This window comes from Lucilia cuprina, chromosome 2, assembly GCF_022045245.1.
Source record: "Lucilia cuprina isolate Lc7/37 chromosome 2, ASM2204524v1, whole genome shotgun sequence".
NCBI lineage: Eukaryota > Metazoa > Arthropoda > Insecta > Diptera > Calliphoridae > Lucilia > Lucilia cuprina.
Genome location: NC_060950.1, coordinates 68435080 through 68457784, shown reverse-complemented (window position 1 = coordinate 68457784; position 22705 = coordinate 68435080). Strand labels below are relative to the sequence as shown.

Sequence of the window (22705 nt, the reverse complement as noted above, 5' to 3'; positions counted from 1 at the left end):
CTATAGTTTAGTCTATAGTCTAGTCTATAGTCTAGTCTATAGTGTAGTCTATAGTCTAGTCTATAGTCTAGTCTATAGTCTAGTCTATAGTCTAGTCTATAGTCTAGTTTATATTCTAGTCTGGTCTATAGTCTAGTATATGGTCTAATATATTGTGGGGACTGGGTCTGCGTGTATTAAAGAAATATTAAAGAACTTATATTTCTCCAAACAATCTCTTCATTTTTATTTCACAAAATATTTTAATATTTTAGCCTTAAAATAATTAATTAATATTTAAGTACTTGATAAAACCTGTAGCATTATTTGCCTTAGAACATATTAAAATTAATTAATTAATTTCTTTGTTTTATTTTTCTATTCTTTGTCTCTTTTTCTAGTGTTTCGTGCATCAGCTATAAATGTGGCATGTTTATATCTTCTACCAAATACTTTAAGGATTTAAGTTAATTTCGGTTGGACAGAAAAATATGCAAAATAAAACTGTTAAAGTTTTTTAGTTAAAAGCCATAAAAATGTGTTGGCTTCAAATGAAAACACAAGATATTTCAACAGCAAATCCGCAACTTTTTGTGTCTACAAAATAAACTCTAAACCAAATATAGAAAAAAAACACAACTAAAATAAAAAAAATTAAAGTTTTCCAAAGTGTTGTGCATCAAGCTTCCTATTAGAGAGTAAACAAAAATTAAACAACAAACTGTCCCCAAACTTCCGCTCATCCCCGGTTTTTTGTGAAATCCTTTGCAAAATACAACAAGGACAGCAAGACAGACAAGAAAAACAAAATATTTTAAACTTTTTTTAATAATTAAATTTCCTTTAAAAGTGTTGATTTTAAATTCTTTTAAATTACAACTTTCTATAATTTTATGAGAAAAAGGGCCTGAGTGCCCTCGGTTATGGCCTTTATGATGAAAAAGAAAAAGTATCGTTTTAATGTTGAAGTAAAATTACAAGACTTAGAGAATGTGGCCCTGGTAAATGAGGTGCTGTTTGCAAAAATACGTCTGTTGGATGGTGGGTCATTTCAGGAATATAGCAGCAGGTAAATAACGCCACCCTTTCCCTGGAGCTCTATAGAATATTAATTTGTATTTTTGTTTTTCTTTACGTTACAGGGAAGAAGTACGCAATCATCGTGTGGAATGGAATCGAAATTTCGAATTTCCTTGCAAAATGTCAGCGAATGCCTCAACGGGGGTATTGGATCCCTGTTATTTGCGTATCTCGATACGCAAAGAAATGAAGGGTGGTCGTAGTTATTATAAATTAGGTTTTATTGATTTAAATCTTGCCGAATATGCTGGCGCTGGTTTAACCTCGCGACGATTTTTACTGGAGGGTTATGACTCCAGACATCGTTTAGATAATTCCATGTTAACATTATCAATAAAAATGTTAATGTTAAGTGGTGATATTTTATTTAAGGCGTAAGTATCTTGCTTTTAAATTCTTTCTTAACAGAGATAATAACAATATCCTTCAATTTCTTAAAGTCCTACACCAAATTTAAAAAATAAACTAAAAACACCCACAGATGATCTGGCCACAGCGGCTACAGGTGTGGGATTACAATCGCCCACATCATTAACTTCCTCCTCTTTACCCACCATAGGGGTAACAACGCGTCCTGTTTCCACAATAAGGGATGATGGTAAATTTGAATAGAACTTTTATTTTAATTAAAGAAATTTGCATTTGAAAATTTTGTTTCCTTTTAGATTCAGATCCTCAATATGTTATGGCCTCTATTGTTACCGATTCAGGCCATTCGGAATCCTCTGAATCGGCCATTACCCTAACACCTGATGCTTTGCTCTTGCAACAGCAACAACAGTTACAGCAGCAACAACAACAACAGCAGCAGCAACAACAAACGCATTTGCCATCTTCCTACCCACCCTCATCGGCTGCCACTCTGGTACCAGGTGTTTCGCTAACAAATGCACAACAAATGTTACCCTACGGTGGTATTGGTGGTACGGGCGGTAGTGGTGGCGGCGGTGGTGTTAGTGGAGCTGTTAGTGGTAATATTGCTGTTACCAGCATTGGTATTATTGGTAGCAATAATTGTGGCACTACTGCCTCAATTAGTGGCTTATCAACTTCAGGTGGTGGTACTGTTCCAGGCCTTGAAATGGGCCATTCAAGAAATTCCAGTAATACTAGTCAAGTAAGTTTTTAAATAAGTTTAATTTTTCGATGTATTTATGTGTTTTTAGAATAGACTATAGTGCAGACTTTAGACTAAAATAAAGTCTAGACTAAGGACTATGATATAGTCTAAAGATGCAAGTTATGAAGTAGATAAAACCATAGACTAGACTATAGTCTATACTAGACTATAAACTGGATTATATACAAGACTCTAGACTAGACAATAGACTAAACTAAAGGCTAGATTTTAGACTAGAATATACAAAAAACTAAACAATAGAGTAGACCATAGAATGGAGCATAGATTATACCAGATGCTAAACTATATACTAGACTATAGTCTAGGCTATAACTAAACTATATACCAGATCACAGTCGAGACTTTATAATAGGGTTAGACTTGATTGCAGAATAGACTATAGACTGTACTATATAGTCGCCTAGACCATAGCCTAGAGTAAAGGTTAGACTATAGACTACTCTATACACTAGACTATAGTCTAGACTATGGACTTGACTATAGACTGACTCTATACAAGACCATAATCTTCACTATAGACTAGAATATATAATATACTATAAAGTAGACTAGACCATGGATTAGACTATATATATAGTCTAAAGTCTTGTCTGTAGCTTAGTCTCTAGTCTAGTCTCTAGTTAAGCCTCTAGTCTAATCTCTTCTAAATTCTAGTTCAGTTCCAGTTCAGTTCTAGTTCAGTTCTATTTCAGTTCTAGTTAAGTTTTTGTTCAGTTCTAGTTCAGCTCTAGTTCAGTTCTAGTTCAGTTCTAGTTCAGTTCTAGTTCAGTTCTAGTTCAGTTCTAGTTCAGTTCTAGTTCAGTTCTAGTTCAGTTCTAGTTCAGTTCTAGTTCAGTTCTAGTTTAGCTCTAGTTCAGTTCTAGTTCGGTTCTTGTATATATAGACTTTCTATTGGATAACCAGGAGAATTGTTGTCAATTTACTTTACTTTCCATTGAAAAAGGTGTTTAATACTAATTTTTAATAATATTCTGAAATTTTCCTACAGATGTTATGGTTGCCCATTTCGATTTATGTACCCGCTCTCACTTTCAATCAAGGTAGATTTTTTATAATATAAACCTATGTTAGAACTAACAAATTATTTTAATTGTGAATATGCGTTTTTTATTTTAGTTACGGGCATCAATTTGTATACCATCATACCGGTAGTATGTTTGGTCTGCACAATTTATACCTGCATAGTAAGTAAAGGAACAGGACAGTCAATAAAAAATAAAACTGATGACCACTTTGTTTTTCTTTAGGGAGGCATTAAGGGTGTAATATGGACAGATGTCTTACAGGGTTTCATTATGGTGGGTTCTTTGGCATTTGTATCCGTTAAAGGAACCATAGATGTGGGTGGGTTGGGTACAGTGTATCAAAGAAATATGGAAAGTGGCAGATTAGTGGCACCAGAGTAAGTATTATTTGTTTACTGTATGAAATGTTAACTTTTAAATAAATTTTTCTTCTTGAAGATGGACTTTTGATCCTACTGTACGTATGGGTTTCTTTGCTGTTTTTGTTGGAGGCACCTTATTAAAACTGCAGGGTACTTGCATTAATCAACCCGCTGTGCAACGCTTTTTATCTCTGGGCAATATGGCGGATGTTAAGAAGTCTTTATATGCTTTTATAATTGGTTTGGTGTGTCTATTGGGTCTTTGTATTTATTTGGGTCTTTTGGCTTTTGCTTCATATTACGACTGTGATCCCATTTCAACAGGGGTATGGATTTTTTTTTAAGAATCAGTTTTACTTATTAAATATTAAATTTTTAACTTACAGTTGGTTCATGCCAAAGATCAAATTGTTCCATTGTATGTCATGCAAATTGCTGGTGCATTTCCGGGAATAGCTGGCCTTTTTGTATCGGGTGTATTCAGTGCTGCTCTTAGTTCCTTATCCACTTGTTTGAATTCTTTATCGGGTGTTGTGTTAAAAGATTTTGTGGAACCCTATCGCAGTCAACCTTTTACCGAAAGACAAACGGCTATTTTCCTAAGAGCAGTGGTTTTGATATTCGGTGTCTCAGCCATGGGTTTGGTAAAAATTGTAGAGAAATTGGGTATGGTCATGCAGTTGTCGGCTACGGTTAACTCCATTTCCATAGGACCTATATTGGGCATATTTACTGTTGGTATGACCATGCCTTTTGTCAAAGCCAAGGTTAGTTTTTAAAGATTTAAAGAGAACATCTAATTGTAATTAAAACGGATTTTTCCTTTTTACAGAGCGTTCTTACCGGTTGCATTACCTCAGCCTTATTTATGGCATATATAGCTATACGTTCACAAATTGATAGTGCCATGGGTGTTTTAAAATTTCCCACTAAACCCGTGTCTATAGAGGGATGTACATATGAATTTGAGGCTTTAAATAAAACTATCTTAAGGTATTTATTTGAAAAAAAAAAAAATTAATTAATTTTACAAATATTTTTAATATTTCATTTACAGTACCACAGAACCTTCTTCCGGAAGCGCTCCCTTGCATCATGTTTCCTTTTTGTGGTATAGCGCTATTGGAGCTGTAATAACTATTTCCGTGTCTCTTTTGTCTACTCTCTTTTATGGACGTCAGGACTCTAGTGAAGTTGATCCAAAATTAATTACTCCGGTTTTGAGGAAATATATGAACAAATATAAATACAGCAGTGTGGCCATGAATATGAATGATATTCAAGCGGATTTAGAGAAACCTTTAAGTAATGGTTGCAAGGATGAAAATTTTTAAATCTAAGAAAAATTAGGCTTATTAGTAGAAATTTTTCGCATATTTTATGATAGAAAATTTTACTTATATTTAAATAGTGTTAAATTTAGAAAAATTCTGTTGTACAAATTTTGTATTTTATTAAGGGGTAAATAAAGGTGTTTTTGGGATTAAATAAAAAACTTTTGTTGTTGTTTTATTTTAGATTAATAAAATTAAAAATAAGTCTAGAAATTTCTAAATTACGTTTAACAAAGTTCTCGTTTAGATCTAGTTTAGTTCTAGTTCAGTTCTAGTTCAGTTCTAGTTCAGTTCTAGTTCAGTTCTAGTTCAGTTCTAGTTCAGTTCTAGTTAACTTCTAGTTCAGTTCTAGTTCAGTTCTAGTTCAGTTCTAGTTCAGTTCTAGTTCAGTTCTAGTTCAGTTCTAGTTCAGTTCTAGTTCACTTCTAGTTAACTTCTAGTTCAGTTGTAGTTCAGTACTAGTTTAGTTCTAGTTTAGTTCAGTTCTACTTCAGTTCTAGTTCATTTCTAGTTCAGTTATAGTTCAGTTCTTGTTCAGATTTTGTTCAGTTCTAGTTCAGTTCTAGTTCAGTTCCAGTTCAGTTCCAGTTCAGTTCCAGTTCAGTTCCAGTTCAGTTTTAGTTCAGTTCTAGTCCAATTAAATCACTTTTTAAGTATTTATTTTTAAACTTAAACAATAACATTAATATTTCAATAATTTCCTAACATTTTTCCAGATGTCAAAGGGTTCCGGTTATAGTAGTTTTTCGCACAGTCAACATTCTCGTCAAAGCTCTGAAGGTGATTCGGGGCATGCAAGGTAAGTCTTATCATTTCCCACGTTTTTCAAAAAAGAAACACATTTTCCTTTTTTGCTCGTATTTACTACTCTATAAATTTAGTTTTTTTTTCTTATAGTTTTATTTCTCTTTTTTTTAGTTAAAAAAATATATTAGATTTAGTTTTTTTGTTTCTTTTTGAGTTAATTTAAACAAAATTTCTTTTGCTTATGATTAAACAAACAAATTTAAATAAAATGAAAAGTGTTTAGGAAATTTATATGATTTTTAAGAAAATACTATTTTAAACTAAAAAAAACAATCTATCACATTCATATACATTCAAAACTAAAATAAACTTTTTTAACAATTAACACTAACAAGAAAAAACTTTACTTAACAACAACAACAACACATTTTATTAATACTTGTATTAATATTTCTAAAACCTTGTAATTACTATTATTATTAACAACATTAAAAATTTTCATCAATTTCTATACAGTTGTAAACAGTTTCTTGTAAAATATTATTTTTAAAAAATTTTCTACGTTGATTTTAAACATAAAATTTTTTAATAATAAAATACTATGTAGGTGTGTATTTAAAAAAAAACTTTTAAAATTATTTTTAAAAGTTTTCTAATAAAGTTTTGAATTTAGTTTTGTAAAATATTTAAAATTGTAGTTGTTTGAAGTTTAGTTTTTGAATAAATTTGAATTTTGTGTAAGTGTAAGCTGCTACTGCTGGCGTTTGTGTGTTTTTTTGTGTAAAAAAGTAATAATTTTGTCAAAAATTTTTTATTTAAATAATTGGCTTGTTAAATGTTATGTTTTTTTAAAGATATTTTTTTAATTCAGTTTTTTTGTAATTGATTTTGTTTTGAATTTTTTCTTTTTTTTATTTTTTTTTAAATATCTCTTAAACAAATAGTGTGTGGCAATAAAATCAGTTTTTAATAAAAAATATATATTCAAGGCAAAGTTTAAGGTCGCCATCATATTTTTGTCTATTTTTTCTATATTAAAATGCGTCCGTTTATAAGACGCCTTAGATTTAGATTTGTTCCTGTTTCGCTCTCTCTCTCCCCTTCCCTTTTTTATACATGCTGCACTTTTTAATATATTTTTGGCTTCAAGTCAAGAAAAATATATGTATTTTAGCCAGCTACCATTCACTATTTGTTTTCTATATATTTGTTATTATCTACAATTATATATCAAATGTATTTTTTTTCTTAATTTTCGTAATTTCTTTAATGTAAATTCTTTTTTCTTTTAATATTTAAACTGTTAAAAAAAATAAAATTTTATTTAACTTTTATATAGCTTTCAAAGCTAACAAAACTATATGACATTTTAAAATGCGTTTAAATTATTAGGAATTTCTTTTTTTGTGGTGTGTCTCCCTCTTTGTCGTCAGATTTCTAACTAAAGTGTTTTTAAGAAAGAATTTATTAAAACAATATTATTGACAAACATATTTTTTCAAAAGTTTTTATAAAAATATTCAAAATTTATCTTAAACAAAAGTTTGTTTAATATCAATCTTAAAAAACAAGAAATTTCGTTCAAAATGTGTTAAATTTAAGGTTATGTTTAAAATTCTGTGAGTTTTCTTTATTTCTATTAAATTACAAATAAAATTCCAACATAAAATACTATAGGTGTCTAGGTCTGCTTTGAAGGCCCTTGATAGGACATTTAAAGATCTATATAATCCTTAAATTTTAATCGCTTTGGTAGGTTAAGTGTAATTGTCACAAATTTAACATTGTCGTGCCATTTAAAGTAAAGTTTTAAAACTTGACAGGTTCAACTACCGAATAGCTTTAAAATTGAACAGATACACTACCCACGACCCCTTGAATACATATATATTTGAACCCAATCGATGCAGTGATTAACGTTGTTTACTATTAATCGTTTTTCTATATAAATATTAAAATTTTAAAGTTATGAAAATAATGTACAAAATTTTATTAAAATTATCCCTTTGGTGATCAAGGGATATCATTAACAAGTCTGCAACTTGAGAATCTTAAATTTGATACTGTGATACTACATCTAATGATGATCTTTCGACATAAATTCCTCCTTACACTCATAGATTAAGGGATTATAAAAATTAACCCTTTGGTGGTCAAGGGATATCATTAAGAAGTCTGCAACTTGAGAATCTCAAATTTGATCCTGTAATACTGCATCTAATGAAGATCTTTCGACATAAATTCCTTCTTACACTAATAGATTACAGTTCAGACAATTCACATAATGACAACAAATCCTTCTTAGATTTATATATTGTTCTGCGCCCCAAACTGATAAGATTAGAAATGTCTCTTAACAATCGATCGCATGATGATCTTTTACAATCAATTTCTTTCCATTGGTTTGTTGGTTTACTTTGTAGTTCCCAGCACGAATGAACTGTCAAGTAGAGTCGAAAAAACTATGTTTTAATCGGATCACACCAATCTTCAGATGTAGTATTTATAGTATTAGATCCAGCCTGTAGCTGTGATGAATCTGAGAATATCATTAAGCCTAGATCCAGATAACTCAGCAAGGTTAGATATGAAGTAATTGTCAAGGAAGTGATTTCTCTTTACGACAAGAGCAGGGCATTCATAGAGGAAATGAAAGACCTCTTTCTCTCTTTTCCTTGTCTTTGCAACTGCAATAGTGATCGTTGAAAGGGTGCCCAAGTCAACTTGCATGTCTGCCTAGCACCCAGTGTCCTTTATTAGACTTATAAGGTACGTTTCCCATTGAAAGAGGGTCACAATAACTTGGATCCTTTACATGTATCTAGGTTATTCTACCTATTTGATAAAACGTAACGAAGTTGCTACTGGTATCAAGAACAGATCCCTTTCTGGCAAACTCATCTGTCTGTTCATTATAATAGTAGTCCCTATGTGCAGGGACAAAAACAAGGGTAATGTCAGACAACCTTGACAGATCCTTTTTGCATTGTCTAACTAATAGGGAAGTGGTTGTATAACGTGACATTAGTGCAAATATTTCAGCCTGAAAGACAATACAGTTGTTAGGAAAACGGTGCGATATCTATTCCCAGTTTTTTTCACAGAAGACACCAGAACCAACCCCGCAGTGGTTCAGGTTTAATTTCTGGAATTTCTTTCCAGTCTTATAGATTACGAGTTCAAGAATTCATTATCCCCAGATCTATAGTTAAATGATCTACCAAGGTATGTCAGGAGGAAATTAGCTGTCTACAATACTAAAGTATTTATGGAATCCATTATATTGCAACTCGTATATGGCGACTATGAGAAGCAATCATAAGGACACTATCAAGTCCTCAATCGATTTCCACCGTTATGAAAAGAAACAGAAAAAACATGTACTCACAAACAAAAATAGTTATTGTAAAATTGAATTCGGAATGGAGGCCGATTTTTAAGTGAATCTAGAGGGATTTTAGTGAAAATTTCTGAAATTGAATTTAAGTTTGAAGAAATTCTAGTTTATCTAGTATAGTAATGGAACAGGAGTTATGGATTTTAAAAGAATCTTATAGGCTTCAATGTAAAGCGATCTTTTAGGATTCTAAACTATAGAGAAAACGTTCAATGGAGACATTGAAATTGTTGTTAGCTTAATTGGTTTCAAAATAGAACCCTTCTGAACCTGCAAAAATTGTGACAAATGATATCGATTCTTAAGTATTTCTTACAGATTTTTATGGTCATCTAGAGTGACAGCTAAACAGCTAAAAACTTTAATCTAATATTTAATTTTATGAATGACCTTAGTGTACCTTAACAAGTCCAAATTATGGGTTTTAGGTATTTAGTTTTGGTACATCTCTTTTAATAAACGGTTGTGGTGTTATTGAAAATTTAATAAACTAGATTTAACAAATAGTTTTATTATTTTATAATTTTTAAGTTAAGTATTATTATGATTTGTTTATTATTATTATTTTTATAAATTAATGCTAATTTTAAAAATTTGTTTTCTTTTTTTTTACATTTTATGTTGTTTATACTTTAATTTGTGTTATTAAACAAAAAAAATCCTTTCAATATCAAAAATATCTATAAACAAATAACCCTCACTATGGTAAATGGTAAAAATCAAATACACCCTCTTACCCTCTACATTACCAAATACATTACAAATCAAAAAAAAAAAAACAATAACACAAAATTAGATTCAGCAAATCCGTTTCTCTTCTGAATAGACTTAATCAAAGAGCTATAAATGCTATGAAATTGCATATACCCGCTTTAATACATCAGCATACACAAAATGATAAAGCTAATGCCTTGATATTGCATAATGCGGAGTCTCTTATGTTGACCACCGCCGTCACCACCACCAGCAACTCAACATCCACAACATTAAACACTAATGTGATAAATATCGATGAGAATGAAGAGTTAATGTATCAAACACCCAATTCTTCGGTAAGAGAAGAACTTGGTGTGGATGATTTTCGTACTCCCTTAAATGAAATGCCATCACCTCCTCCTTTGTCTTCAAACTCGATGTATAATATGAAATTTTTAACAACACCCTCGCCCACATATCGCAGCGTTAATAGTACTAGTCGATCTTGTTCACGTGAATCTGATCTTTATGCCAGTGGAGAGCGTGATAGTGAAAGTGAAACGGCCGATGATTCGGGTCTAGATGAAAATTTCCATACACCCAGAGTAGCGAAAATTAAATCTATGGAGAATCTTTCCATATTAGAAATGGAATTCCATAAGGCCTCACAAGCCTTAGATCGCAATTCACCCAGACGTCTTAAGTGGTTGGCGGAACGTGAACGCATACAAATGCCTAAAATGAAATCTTTAAATAATCTTTGTTTCGATGATTATTCTGAAGAGCAAATGAGAGCTGAATTTCAAATGATTCGTGAACAGAATTTAGAAGAGAAACATCGTTTTAATATGCAACAAAGAAAAAATTCTACTTCCTCGTCCAATTCGGGTAAATTGTATATTAAAAACTCTAAAGTGGGCAATGCCAAGTTTATAGGTAACGATGATAGTCCTTTACCTTACAACAACAATAACAACAATCAAATCACCAGTCATATGCATTATCCTATACAAAAAATGCGTTCCATGGGCACCATACCCGATGTGGTAACCGAACGTATAGAACCCGATCCATTTTTAACACCCACCTCAGCTCGTAAACCTCAATTTCCTATGGTAACACAATCGGCCGAAAAGGCCGGTACACCTTCGTATGCAGCCGCTCGATTATTAACCTATGATTGTGTTGATGGTCCACAAAATTCCCATCATTCGCATAATTCTCTAAGTGAACTGTATTCACAAGATCGTTTGGGTAAATTGGTCTTAGCTAATGAGGCCTCATTTATGTCTAGAACACCATTTGAGAGAGCCTATCGTCGTAGTCTTATGAAAAGCTCTACTCCATTGCGTCAATCATTGGGTCTTATACAACAGTATAGCAGCAATGAGGAAGCGACTACCGTTACAACGCATATAAGACCACATTCCAATAATGCTGCCTATGATATAATGAGGTTCGTAGAGTTGTTATACTACCTAGTACCTAATTATTTAGCAAAAAAAATCAAAAAAGAATACAATGTTACATCATCAAGCAACAAGAACAAGCCTCTCAAGTTAATTAGTATTTAATGTCCTAGTTAATGCTTTTATTGCTAATTTAAAATTTCAAAAAAAATATCTATATAAAACCTAGAAACAAAGCACCATATCTGTCTCTTTGTCTAACACCAACACAACACTATTTTTTTATAGAACTCAAACAAATGATCATATTCGTTAAGGATCGTGTTATCTCGCGATTTTTATTGAATATTGTAATTTGTCTTCATAACTACACTTTTATTAGTTAGTTTAACACTTTAAAGTAGTTTGTTATTATTAACCTTTCGTCATTTCACACTTTATTTAATGTATCATTTTTACGATCTCTCTCTCTTGTTTTCTTGATCATTAAGAGAGAGTCTAGAGCTAGGATCAGCACTTTTAACAATTAACTATGCTAAAGAAAAGTAGTTTAGTACTTTAACTAGATTTAGTAAAATTTTAAAATTAATATTTTAGTTTTTTATATTTAACGATCAATTAGTTTATTGAGCTTAAAGCTCAAAGTTTAAAAAGTAAGTTTGTTGGAGGCCTTGATTTTAAAATTCCCTTTTTGAAAACATAAATCTGTTAAATTTTATTTTAATTTCGATTTGATAACGAATACAGCGTTTCGGTCTCTGATTGTTTTGAAAGTGATCATTGTGTTAGTGATCATTCACTAATCATTTACTATATAAAAGTAAATCTCTTTTTCTTTTTTTGGAAAATGATCTATTTAAAGTAAATACAACGCATTTTCAATGGCTTTACTAAAAACCTGACTAAGTGATAGGAGACACAGGTCTGAGAACCACTAAAGCTATTGTGATCATGATTAAACGGATATAAACCCCGGGTTGGATTGACGACTACGGCACACTTACTAGGCAACAGCTGACTAGCGATAACTTCGAATCCGACTTAAACTTTTTTGATATGCAAGTATCATACACTACAAGAACGAAGAGAAATTGCCATTGAACTAGAAGACGATGAATGTGAAATATCTCAAGCGGACTTCGAAGGTCTATGATCCTGCAAATGAAAACCTGGGACAAAAAGTTAAACAATAAAGACAAGCTAATGACAAGCGCTATTTCCAGTATATGTGTATAAAATCTTTAATCTTAACTATTCGGCTTAGAGGAGAAACGAAACGAATTCAAAAGTCTAGTTCCTGATTTACCCATGAACTCAGCATAAGTTTTGATCTGAATAATGTTCACTGCTCTTATGAGGAACTTAGCTCTAATACTTCCCTCTAGTGGTTAGGATTGGCTTTAGAAATCATATTTGAAAGAGATTTAAAAGAATAATCTTAATAAAAAGATCAGAGACAGTATTAACTGCATACTTGATCGAATAACCTTATTTTCAAAAACTTCAATAACTATAAATTTATATATCTATTGGTTAGAATAGAAAGTGGAAATCATATATGAAAGGGATTTAAAACTTCAGTTTCCGAAACTTTGTCATGCAAATTAAGATCCATATATTATAGATCAGGGACAGTTTTAAACGCAAACTTGTTTGAAAAAGTTTCTTATCAAAAACTTTTTTTAATATCGAAACTAAGCTAAAATATGTTAGATTTCTTTCAAACTGGAATAAATTATGGTCCATATATTGTAGATCAGAGACAAGATTACCCGTATACTTGATAGAATAAGCTTCTTATCAAAAACTCTTTTAAATATCGAAATTAAGCTAAAATGTTCTAGATTTCTTTCAAACAAGAAAACTGCGATCAATTTTAATAGATCAGGGCCCGTGTCTGTATATCAAATCCATAAAAGCTTTCATATTGAGAAAAACTTACGATTCATATATTGTAGATCAGAGGCAAAATTTCCCGTAACAAAAACACTTTTCAAGATATTGAAATTAGGCTAAAATTTGCTAATTTTCTTTCAAACAAGAAAACTGCGATCAAATTTAAACGATCAGGGTCCGTGTTACTGTATATCAAATCGAAATATGCTTCTATATTGAAATTAAGCTAAAATATATTAGATTTTTTTTATTCGCTATCGAATGTCATCTTCAGAAGGCGGAAAAATTACGATCAAGTTTACTCGATTACGAATACAGTAACTCGTGATCTTGATCGAGTGATAATGATCGTAATTTTTCTATTTTGAGTCTCAAATTATGGAACTCCTTTGAAATTTGAGTCTAGATGTTGGAAAGGTCTATCGTAAGAAATGAAAATTTAAGAAATCCTATTTAAAAAAATTGACTTTATATAAAGATTTATATAATCACGGATCAAGTTAAGACATTCGATCATTAGGTGTAACAAAATGTTTAGTCCTTAAATTTAAGAGTAAAACTATATTAAAGATCTTTAGCTAAATATAACATTGATACAAAGTTTATAGATTTTGATAAAGTAAAGGTACTTTAACTACTAATTGGGTTTAAGGATCATTTAAACATCACAATTTTATTACTTTTATTAATATGATTAATTTTGTATGGCTTATTGTTTAAAGTTTTAATTTAATTTTGTTAATTAATGCTAATTTCGTTTTACTGTTTAAAACTCCAAAAAGGAGAGTTTTTGTTTATTTGTTAAAGTTTTTTAAATTTCAAAGGTTTTGGTTTTTTATTTAAAAATTTCTTTATAAATAATTAATGTATTCTTTTTATAAGGGGTTTAAAGGCAAATTTAACACAACCTAACCTTGTGAATAACAATAATGTTTTTTTTATTAAATGTTTGTTTAATTTTTGTTTTATTCATTATTGATTTGTTTGATTTTAAGAAATGTATTTATGAATTTTTAGACGTAAAAAAATTTGTAAATTGCAATGAATAATATCAATTGGATAAAACAACAAAAAATTGTAATCATTATAGAGAGTCGTATAAAACCTTGATATACTATTATCCTTGTAAAGTCTATGTGTACGTCTGTCTTTCCATCCGTCCGTCTGTCTTGTTGGTTTCTCTTTACTACACCTTGACATGTAATGGCACTTGGGTACAAAATCAAAAAGGAAGGAAAAATGGTATATTGTACAACTTGTTAGCAGAAGCAACAAACGGCATACAACATCTCTCTATATATAGTTTTCATTTTTGGTATATATTACTGTTAAAGTTTTAAAACAAAAAATGCAACATTGAAGTGCAATCTTTTAAAATCATCTTGTTAAAAACAATGTCACTCTTATTGAATTTATTGGGTGACAAAGATGTTTTTGTTTTGGAGTTTAAATATTTATATTTCTAGCTTTTGTTAAATTTAATCTAAATCACTTTGGCGTAAAGGAAAATAATAATTCAATCAATTTTTGTTGTATTTTTCTTCTTTTTCCACTATCTTGACAAAAGTTTTGTAATTATTTTTAAAGCTTTTTTATAAAGAGAAGATATTTCCACTCAAACTGCTGGTATGTCGTTAGTTGTTTGTAATATATACTTCTACTTCAATTGTTTTCCAAGTCTATTAGGAAATGTGTCGTGTTGCAGCAACATAGTTTTCTTTTTCTCTAGATTTTTAGTATTTTAGTGCAAATATCAAAATAAGATTTATATTTGAACTTTATGTAACAAGTTGGATATATATTTTTTTGTTTCTCTTTTATTTTCACATGACCTTCTATATATTTCTTCTATAAATATACACACACACATATATAAACGCACTTGAATTTCTTATACTAGTATAGTTTTTTTTTTGTGATTTATGTCCTTACTGCACTTGATTTAAAATATAGTAAATTTGTCATTGTTCTTTTTGTCCATCGTCACAGCATATGAGGGTTTTTTTTTCGGTCCTTTTATTGTAGTGACCTAAATGAGATTATATCATGCATATGGGACAGTAGTCTATTACTTTGGGCTTTAAGTTTTATTGTTTCGATAAATTGAATTACAGAACCTCTATAAATCATATTTTTATCCAGTCCAAAATCCACTTTTAAAGTTGGTTATGAACAGTTAGTTAGTATACACATCAAATCCGAAGAAATACACCTAGGCCTCTATCGGGCCTGTTGTGCGCTCCACAGCCAGTGTCACTGGTGGGAATCGAACCCACCACCTCCGGTCTACCAGACCACTAACCTACTGTAGGAAAAGTTATGCTTTAACGGGGTGCATGGCTTCAATTTCAATCCCTTTGTTATATAATACCACAATACCTACTTAGTCATCTTCTTGGAAGTCCTTAGTAACCATACCTCAAGGACTTTCATTATTAGACTAAGTTAATGTCATGTCAAACTCAGCGATATCATTAGATCCTTTATTCATCCATTACTCGACTTTGCTACGTTCCCATGGCATTCGGTTTTTCGCAACAGAACGATTCAGAGAGTTTAACAAAAAATAGATTGCCAACTCAGCAACACTGACTTTACACGTACCCCTGCTATAACAAAAACTCATTGCCAATACCAGTTTTAGATTTAAATCTTTTTCTCCTAGAAGTCCTTAGTAATCTTTTGATCATTTACTCTTCGTTTACACGATTTCTAAACAATAATTCTTTGACGATATCTTTGTTATCTAATGGCTCAAATACTAACAGTATTAGACTTAGTCAATGCCTTATCTCTCTCATTCCTTTATTCATCAATTACTCAACTTTTAAAGTATCCACTTTGCCACGTTCCCACGGCAGAGTTCAACGAACAAGAATTACAAACTCAGCATCACCGACTTTACACGTACTGCTGCTATAACAAAAACTCTCTCCCACCATAAGGTTTTGATTTAAATATTATTTCTCTTGGAAGCCCTTAGTAATCTTTTGATCATTTACTTTTCGTTTACACGATTTCTAAACGACCATTCTTTGACGATATATTTGATATCTAATACCTCAAGGACTATCATTATTAGACTAGGGAATCTCATTTGTTTATCGAAAACCCTACTTCTAAAGTATCCTTTTTTAAAAATGTTGTTATTCAACATTCGAAGAAAAACGAACACTGCCGCGTTCCCAAGGTTATTGGTAGGCGACGTTTAAATGGGTCAAAGAGAAAAGTATAAAAGTATAAGAAAATGAATAAGCTATTTTCTTATACATTCCAAATGTTAATGACAACGTGATCGTCTTAAAGACGATCGCATTTGCAATGATAAAACTTAAAGTTTTAAATACAAATTTCAACATCGTAGTTGAAGTCCTGTCTCTCAGTCTAATCATAATAGAAGCCGTACAGTTGGCTTTTCGCTACTTGTTTATTTGAAAGGCAACAATAACGATTCTTCGAGTAATGAAGTCATTTCTTCCGATCAATCGATCTACAAAGAAAGATCTTTTTACAAATATTGAAATAAATGGAATCTTAAGGAATATTATTCATTAAGCGTTTAGCTTTAGCTCATATCTAAGGCTTTTAAAATTCACAAACTTTCTGAATAAGTTTCTGGGACAAATTTATATTTTTTAATTACATTGTGACTTCTTTTGATAATTTTAGAAGAGATTCATTTCAGAGCCTTTCATACAATTTTCATTAATAGTAAAGGTCTTTTGTTAAGGTTTTCTGAGATATCCAAATCTGGATGAATGACATTTATATCTTATATAAGATTCCATTAAACAAATCCCTCAAATACTTTTTACATTATGACTTCATTAAAAGGCCTTTTCGTGAACAATTCTGGAGGATATTGTTTTAATTGTGATGTTGTTATACTTTGAAGATTGTGATATGTGTGATCTTACGATGATTCAATTCTTTCCCAAAGGCCTTTTGCATCCTTCAAATACTTTTACATTTTGCCTTCATTAAAAGGCCTTTTCGCAAACAATTCTAGGGATATTTTTTAATTGTGATGTTTGTAATCCTTTGAAGATTGTGTGATCTTATGATGAGTTCTATTCCTTCTCAATTCTTACTCCAAGGTCCAAATCTTGAGGAATGTCATTCATACGTCTTGTTTTATGATTTCTTTCCCAAATGCTTCATTCATACAAGATCCTATTAAACAGATCCTTCAAATATATTTACATTATGTCTTAGGCAAATAATTCTAGGTCAATTCTCATCTGATATCATAGGAGTTAGAACTATTGAAACCGATATTTACTTCCCCATTTAGGGGTTAAACTAGTCAAACTTTTCAAAACAAAAGATTATCTTTAAAACATCTAGTATTATAGTCTTATTCATAAACTTTTATAAAAGTTTTATAAATTAAATTTTCATACAAAATTTGTTCTATAAACTTTTGATAAATGTTTATGAATAAGTTAAGTTACACTTTTCACAACAATAAATTCCACATTTTCATTAAACAAATCACTCAAAATTTGTGTTAATTGTAAACAATATTTAACGAAAAATGTTAATAATTGAAAAGCTTATTTCTATTTGTTTAAATTGTTTTGTTTTGTTTCGTTTCTTTTTTATATAATTTCATTTAATTATAAGTTTTATTTTTGGTTAATTTCTTTAAAATATTTAAGTATTATATATAGACAACAAGAAAACATAACTTTGTTTGCATTAATTTTTCACCCCACTATTTTTTATGGGAAAACAAATCTATTTTTTTCGCTTTACTTTATGCTTCATATAAATGGATTTAAATATTTAACAAAAAAATACACCACAACCCACTACTTTGACAAAAAAAAGCAGTCGTAATTTTAGTGGTGTTCCCAGACGTTTATTGGACGGCAGTAATCGTCAAATATCGTCGATTGCTTTAAATGCTTCAACAATCTCATCCAGCAATAATATACTAATGAATTCATCCAATTCACCGTATGGCACATTGAGTAGCATTAAATCTACTCATTCCTCCTCATCATCATCGAATGGTAGCCATAGCAGTAGTAGTGGTAGCAATAATGTTATAACATTTCAATGTACAACAACTTCAGTCGATACCGTGGATGGCCTACCAGCGGCCTCTTCATCATGTTCATCATTTACAGCCGCAGCACAGCAGCAACAACAACAACAGCAGCAGCAGCAAACACAACAGCAATCGTTAGTAGGCTCACCTGCCAGTGGTGGTGGGTGTTGTTTAGGCATGGTTGCCGCCGCCACTGCTGTCTGTGCAGCTGCTACAGGCACTGTTACTGCTGGTAGTGCTAGTGGTGGCGGTATACTTGTCTTAAATAGCAATAGCGGTGGGAATAGCCCTCGTTTGGGTGATGCAGCTTTAAGTTCTTTAGCAGCCAGTCCCACAGATGCCTGTAGTATACGTTCAAATCCTTCTGCCGCCTCTTTAATGGCTAACAATGAGATGATGTCGGCTGTTGGAGGCGTTACTTCGGTCATTTGTGGTGGTATTGGTAGTACTGCTACGCTTTCACCGCTTTCTTCTTCTGCTGCTGCTCATCATCTTATGCGACGTCCCAGCATTACTATGTGCGTTTAAGTTTCCCATTTTATGCATTCGATTTTCTTTTATGGCCAAATTTTCTTTTGTTTTTAAGATTTTTTATTTCTTTAAGATTCAACTTTTATCTTCTGTAGTGGGTTGTTTTACTTTTGGCTTGAAATTGTTTTTTTTTAATTTAATTTAATTTGCTTTGATTTTGTTAATTCTTTAGAGAGCATGTTGTTTTGGAATGACTTTTTAATAGGTTTATTTACGAGATGCAATTTTAGAATATTTTGCACGAATTTTTATTATAAAATACACATATTTCATCAAGTTTCATTTTAAAATATCTTCATCTCAATTTCCCTAGACTGTGCAATTTGTTCGATAGAAAAGTTGTCTCAATTTTAAAAATTTTTTTCTATAGAAAAGTTGTCTCAATTTGAGCAACATTTTCAATAAAAAATTGTCTCAATTTGAGCAACTTTTTCTATAGAAAAGTCGTCTCTATTTGAGCAACTTTTTCTATAGAAAAGTCGTCTCTATTTGAGCAACTTTTTCTATAGAAAAGTTGTCTCAATTTGAGCAACTTTTTCTATAGAAAAGTTGTCTTAAATTGAGCAACTTTTTCTATAGAAAAGTTGTCTCAATTTGAGCAACTTTTTCTATAGAAAAGTTGTCTCAATTTGAGCAACTTTTTCTATAGAAAAGTTGTCTCAATTTGAGCAACTTTTTCTATAGAAAAGTTGTCTCAATTTGAGCAACTTTTTCTATAGAAAAGTTGTCTCAATTTGAGCAACTTTTTCTATAGAAAAGTTGTCTCAATTTGAGCAAAGTTGTCTTGAGACAACTTTTTCTATAAAAAAGTTGTCTCAAGAAAAAAAATAGAAAAAAAGAAAAACTTTCTATCTATATAGATAAGTTGTGTCAATTTTGAGAAATTTTCTTATAAAAAGGTTGTCCCAATTTTGACAGCCTTTTCCATAGAAGAGTTATGGTAATGTGAGCAGCATGTCCTATCATATCAGATAATTGCTTTATGCGTAGTTTCTGGATAACGTGTGAGAAGTATGAGTTAGAATTTTACTTGTATTTTGTTTTTGTTACAATAACAAATTACAAGTAAAAATTGTACTTAAATTACTCGCTCGTTATCTAGAAACAGCACATCAATGTAAGTAGCTTAATGTGAGCAGCTTTTCCGATAGAAACTCAGTGTGAGCAACTTTGTGTATAAACGTGAGAAGCTTTTCCGATATAAGAATTATCCTTATGTCTAGAAAACTGAGACCAATATTTCCCATAGAAAGGTTTTCAGAATTTGATCAACATTTTTAAAGGAAAAATGTGTATATTAAAACAAAAGTTCTCTGACTCTAAACAAAATTTCCTAATTAGCTCTGAACGAAAGGTGAAAAAAGTGTCAGATCTGATCCACTTTTTGCAATAAAAAAATTACTAGAAAAATTTGTACATATTTTGTTTCATCAATGTTTTGTGTGTCCTTTTCAACAATTGTTTCATTTCATTCACTATCACTCACTAAAATACTAATCATACTAATATTTGTATTAAATGTAGTTTAAGACAAAAAAAAATGTCCTTAAACAATGTCCTCTTTTAGCGAAACATTACTAAGCACTGCAAAATGTTCTTTTATCACCCAAAATTCAAACGCACTTCATTATCTATAGACGAAAAAAAGCTTTTTTCTCCAAAACATTTAGTTTAGTTGTTCTCTTATTATTTGTTAATTATTAATTTAAAACATAAGTGTTAAAAGTCCTTTTTATTTAAATGTAATTTTATTTTATAAAAAAAACAAAAATTTGTTTACTAATTTTATATTTTTTTTATTTGTTTACTTTTTTTTCAAACTTTACTTTTTTTACTGAATGTTAAACTACACAACAAAAATTTTGGATTATTTTGTGTTATAAAAATAAATTGCTGTTACAAAAAAAATATATTTTTTTATAAAAAAAAATCAAACAAATTGGAACTACAATCTCTGCTAACTTTGTCTTAGGAATCCCAGTTCTGGCTCTTTAGTTATAAGTGAAACAGGTTCATTGGATCGCATGAAAAATACCGCCGAAAAACGTAAAAAAGGTCCCCTGGATGATGGTCCCAGGGTATCGGATCGTGTAGAGGAGACACGTGTTAATCCAAATTCTTTAATTGATGAGATTTTAAAGGATACTAAATTGGATCAATTAGAGGAAACGGCTGAAAGTGAGTATTAATATATATTACACACCCATAAAAGTACATGTGTTTTGGGTTCTTATTAAATTCTTAGACGATCTAGTTCTAACCATGTCCAACCGTTTGTCTGTTGAATGCTTTGTTGAACGGAGAGTAGACATTTTACTTTAATGTTATCTGTAGGTAATGTTTGTTTGGTATTAAAAATGACCAATATCAGTCCAAGTTTTCGCACACAACTGATCCTTTTGGAAAACAGTTTTAACAAGTATAACTGCTTTAAAAATACCAGTATAACGATGAAATTTTATATGAATAAGTCTTATATGAACTTAAATCTCTTAACCAAGTTTATTGAGGATCGGTCTCTAATGGACCCTAACCCCATATAAAGTATCCTTCAGAAAATTACTTAAACGCTTATTAGGGGCTCATAAATGAGAGTACAGCAATGACATCATAAACAAGCTTTGTATGAGCCAAAATCTTTCGAACAAGCGATTGTGCTGATCGGTTTACGATTGACTCTACCCCTGTATAAGGTCCCCTTCTCAATATTACTTGAACGCTTATTACAGGTTCAGAAAAAGGAACAACAAGCTTTGTATGAGTCGAAATCTCTCGATTAACTTTTGTGAGGATCGGTCTACAATTGACCCTACCCCCTGTATATGGTCCCTGCAGAAAATAATTGAACACTTATTAGTGGCTAAAAATGAAAGTACATCAATGATATTCTATATCAACAAGTTTTGTAATAATCAAAATCTTTCTACTGAATTTTATGAGGATTAGTCTTCAATTGACCTTACCTCTTGTTAAGGTCCCCTTCAAAAATGAGAGTACTGATACAATGAAATTCAATAAAAACAAGATTTGTAGAAGATAAAATCTTTCGAACAAACTTTTGTGAGGATCGGTCTAAAATTGACCCTACCCCCTTCAGAAAATTACTTGAACGCTTATTACTGTCTCAGAGATACGAGTACAGTAATGAAATTCGATAAAAAAAACAAGTTTTGTGTGAGCCTAAATCTCTCGACCAACTTTTGTGAAGATCTGTCTATAATTGACTCTACCCCGTGTATAAAGTCCCCTTCAGAAAATTACAAGCGTTCATTGGCTCAGAAATAGGAGTACAGTTATGAAATCGATATAGACAAGTTTTGGAAGAACCAAAATCTCCCGACCAACTTTTTTGAGGATCTGTATACAATGGATCCTACCCCTTGAATAAGGTCCCCTTCAAAAAATTACTTGAACTCTTATTACTGGCTCAGTAATGGGATTATAGCATTGCAATTTAATATAAACAAGTTAAGCATGAGCCAAAATCTCTCGAGCTAACTTTTGTAAAGACCGGTCTTAAATTGACTCTACTTCCTTCATAATAAGAATGAATGAATGAATTACTTTTTAGGAAATATTTTTCTTTTTATAACTTTTTACTGTTACTAATTTGTTTATTTTTTTCTTTTCGTTTTTCTAAATTTACAGCATCCGGTTTACAATTGTATATAGGTAAAGATGGCACCACTTCATTTGGTAACCATGAGCTTAAATCTAGAGTCTCTGCTGGGGCTTTCAAACAGGTTGTCATGGAGAATCCAAGATAGTAGCATAAATTTCTAAACTAAATAATAAGACTTCTTTTTTTCAAAACAACAACAAACAAACCTACTAACTATTACAAAAACTACAAAAACAAAATAAATTATACTATATAGTAATAAATATACATAAAATAAAATATATGATATAATTGAAGAAAATTTAAAAATTTATATATTAAAAAAAAGAAAAAAATTATTTAAATAATAAAACAAAGAAACCATAAATGTTATTATATATAAACAAAAATATACTATAAAAATATATATTATATTTAAAAAAGAAAAGAA

The 22705-nt window shown here is 30.8% G+C and overlaps 2 protein-coding genes across 5 annotated transcripts; both read left to right on the top strand.

Annotated features, from left to right (window-relative positions):
- The first annotated feature begins 380 nt into the window (after nt 1-380).
- Nucleotides 381-22514, top strand: LOC111682720 (homeobox protein prospero). Of its 4 annotated transcripts, XM_046946306.1 has the most exons (10): nt 381-1048; nt 1122-1433; nt 1500-1657; nt 1725-2176; nt 5638-5720; nt 9862-11111; nt 11157-11217; nt 17903-18640; nt 20626-20831; nt 22302-22514. In XM_046946306.1, exons 1-10 carry the CDS (start codon nt 903-905, stop codon nt 22418-22420), a joined length of 3525 nt encoding a protein of 1174 aa, XP_046802262.1. In that variant the 5' UTR covers nt 381-902; the 3' UTR covers nt 22421-22514. The 4 variants fall into 4 exon arrangements, with proteins under 4 accessions (XP_046802262.1, XP_046802258.1, XP_046802255.1 ...); XM_046946302.1 differs by lacking the exon at nt 17903-18640 and having other exon boundaries at nt 9892-11217; XM_046946299.1 differs by lacking the exon at nt 17903-18640 and having other exon boundaries at nt 9862-11217; nt 20635-20831.
- LOC111687049 (sodium-coupled monocarboxylate transporter 2-like) lies at nt 3082-5072 on the top strand. The gene is made up of 7 exons (XM_023449461.2): nt 3082-3240; nt 3317-3384; nt 3448-3602; nt 3664-3913; nt 3974-4354; nt 4420-4580; nt 4645-5072. The coding sequence occupies exons 1-7, from the start codon at nt 3189-3191 to the stop codon at nt 4919-4921; spliced, it is 1344 nt and encodes a 447-aa protein (XP_023305229.2). The 5' UTR covers nt 3082-3188; the 3' UTR covers nt 4922-5072.
- Nucleotides 22515-22705: the final 191 nt, after the last annotated feature.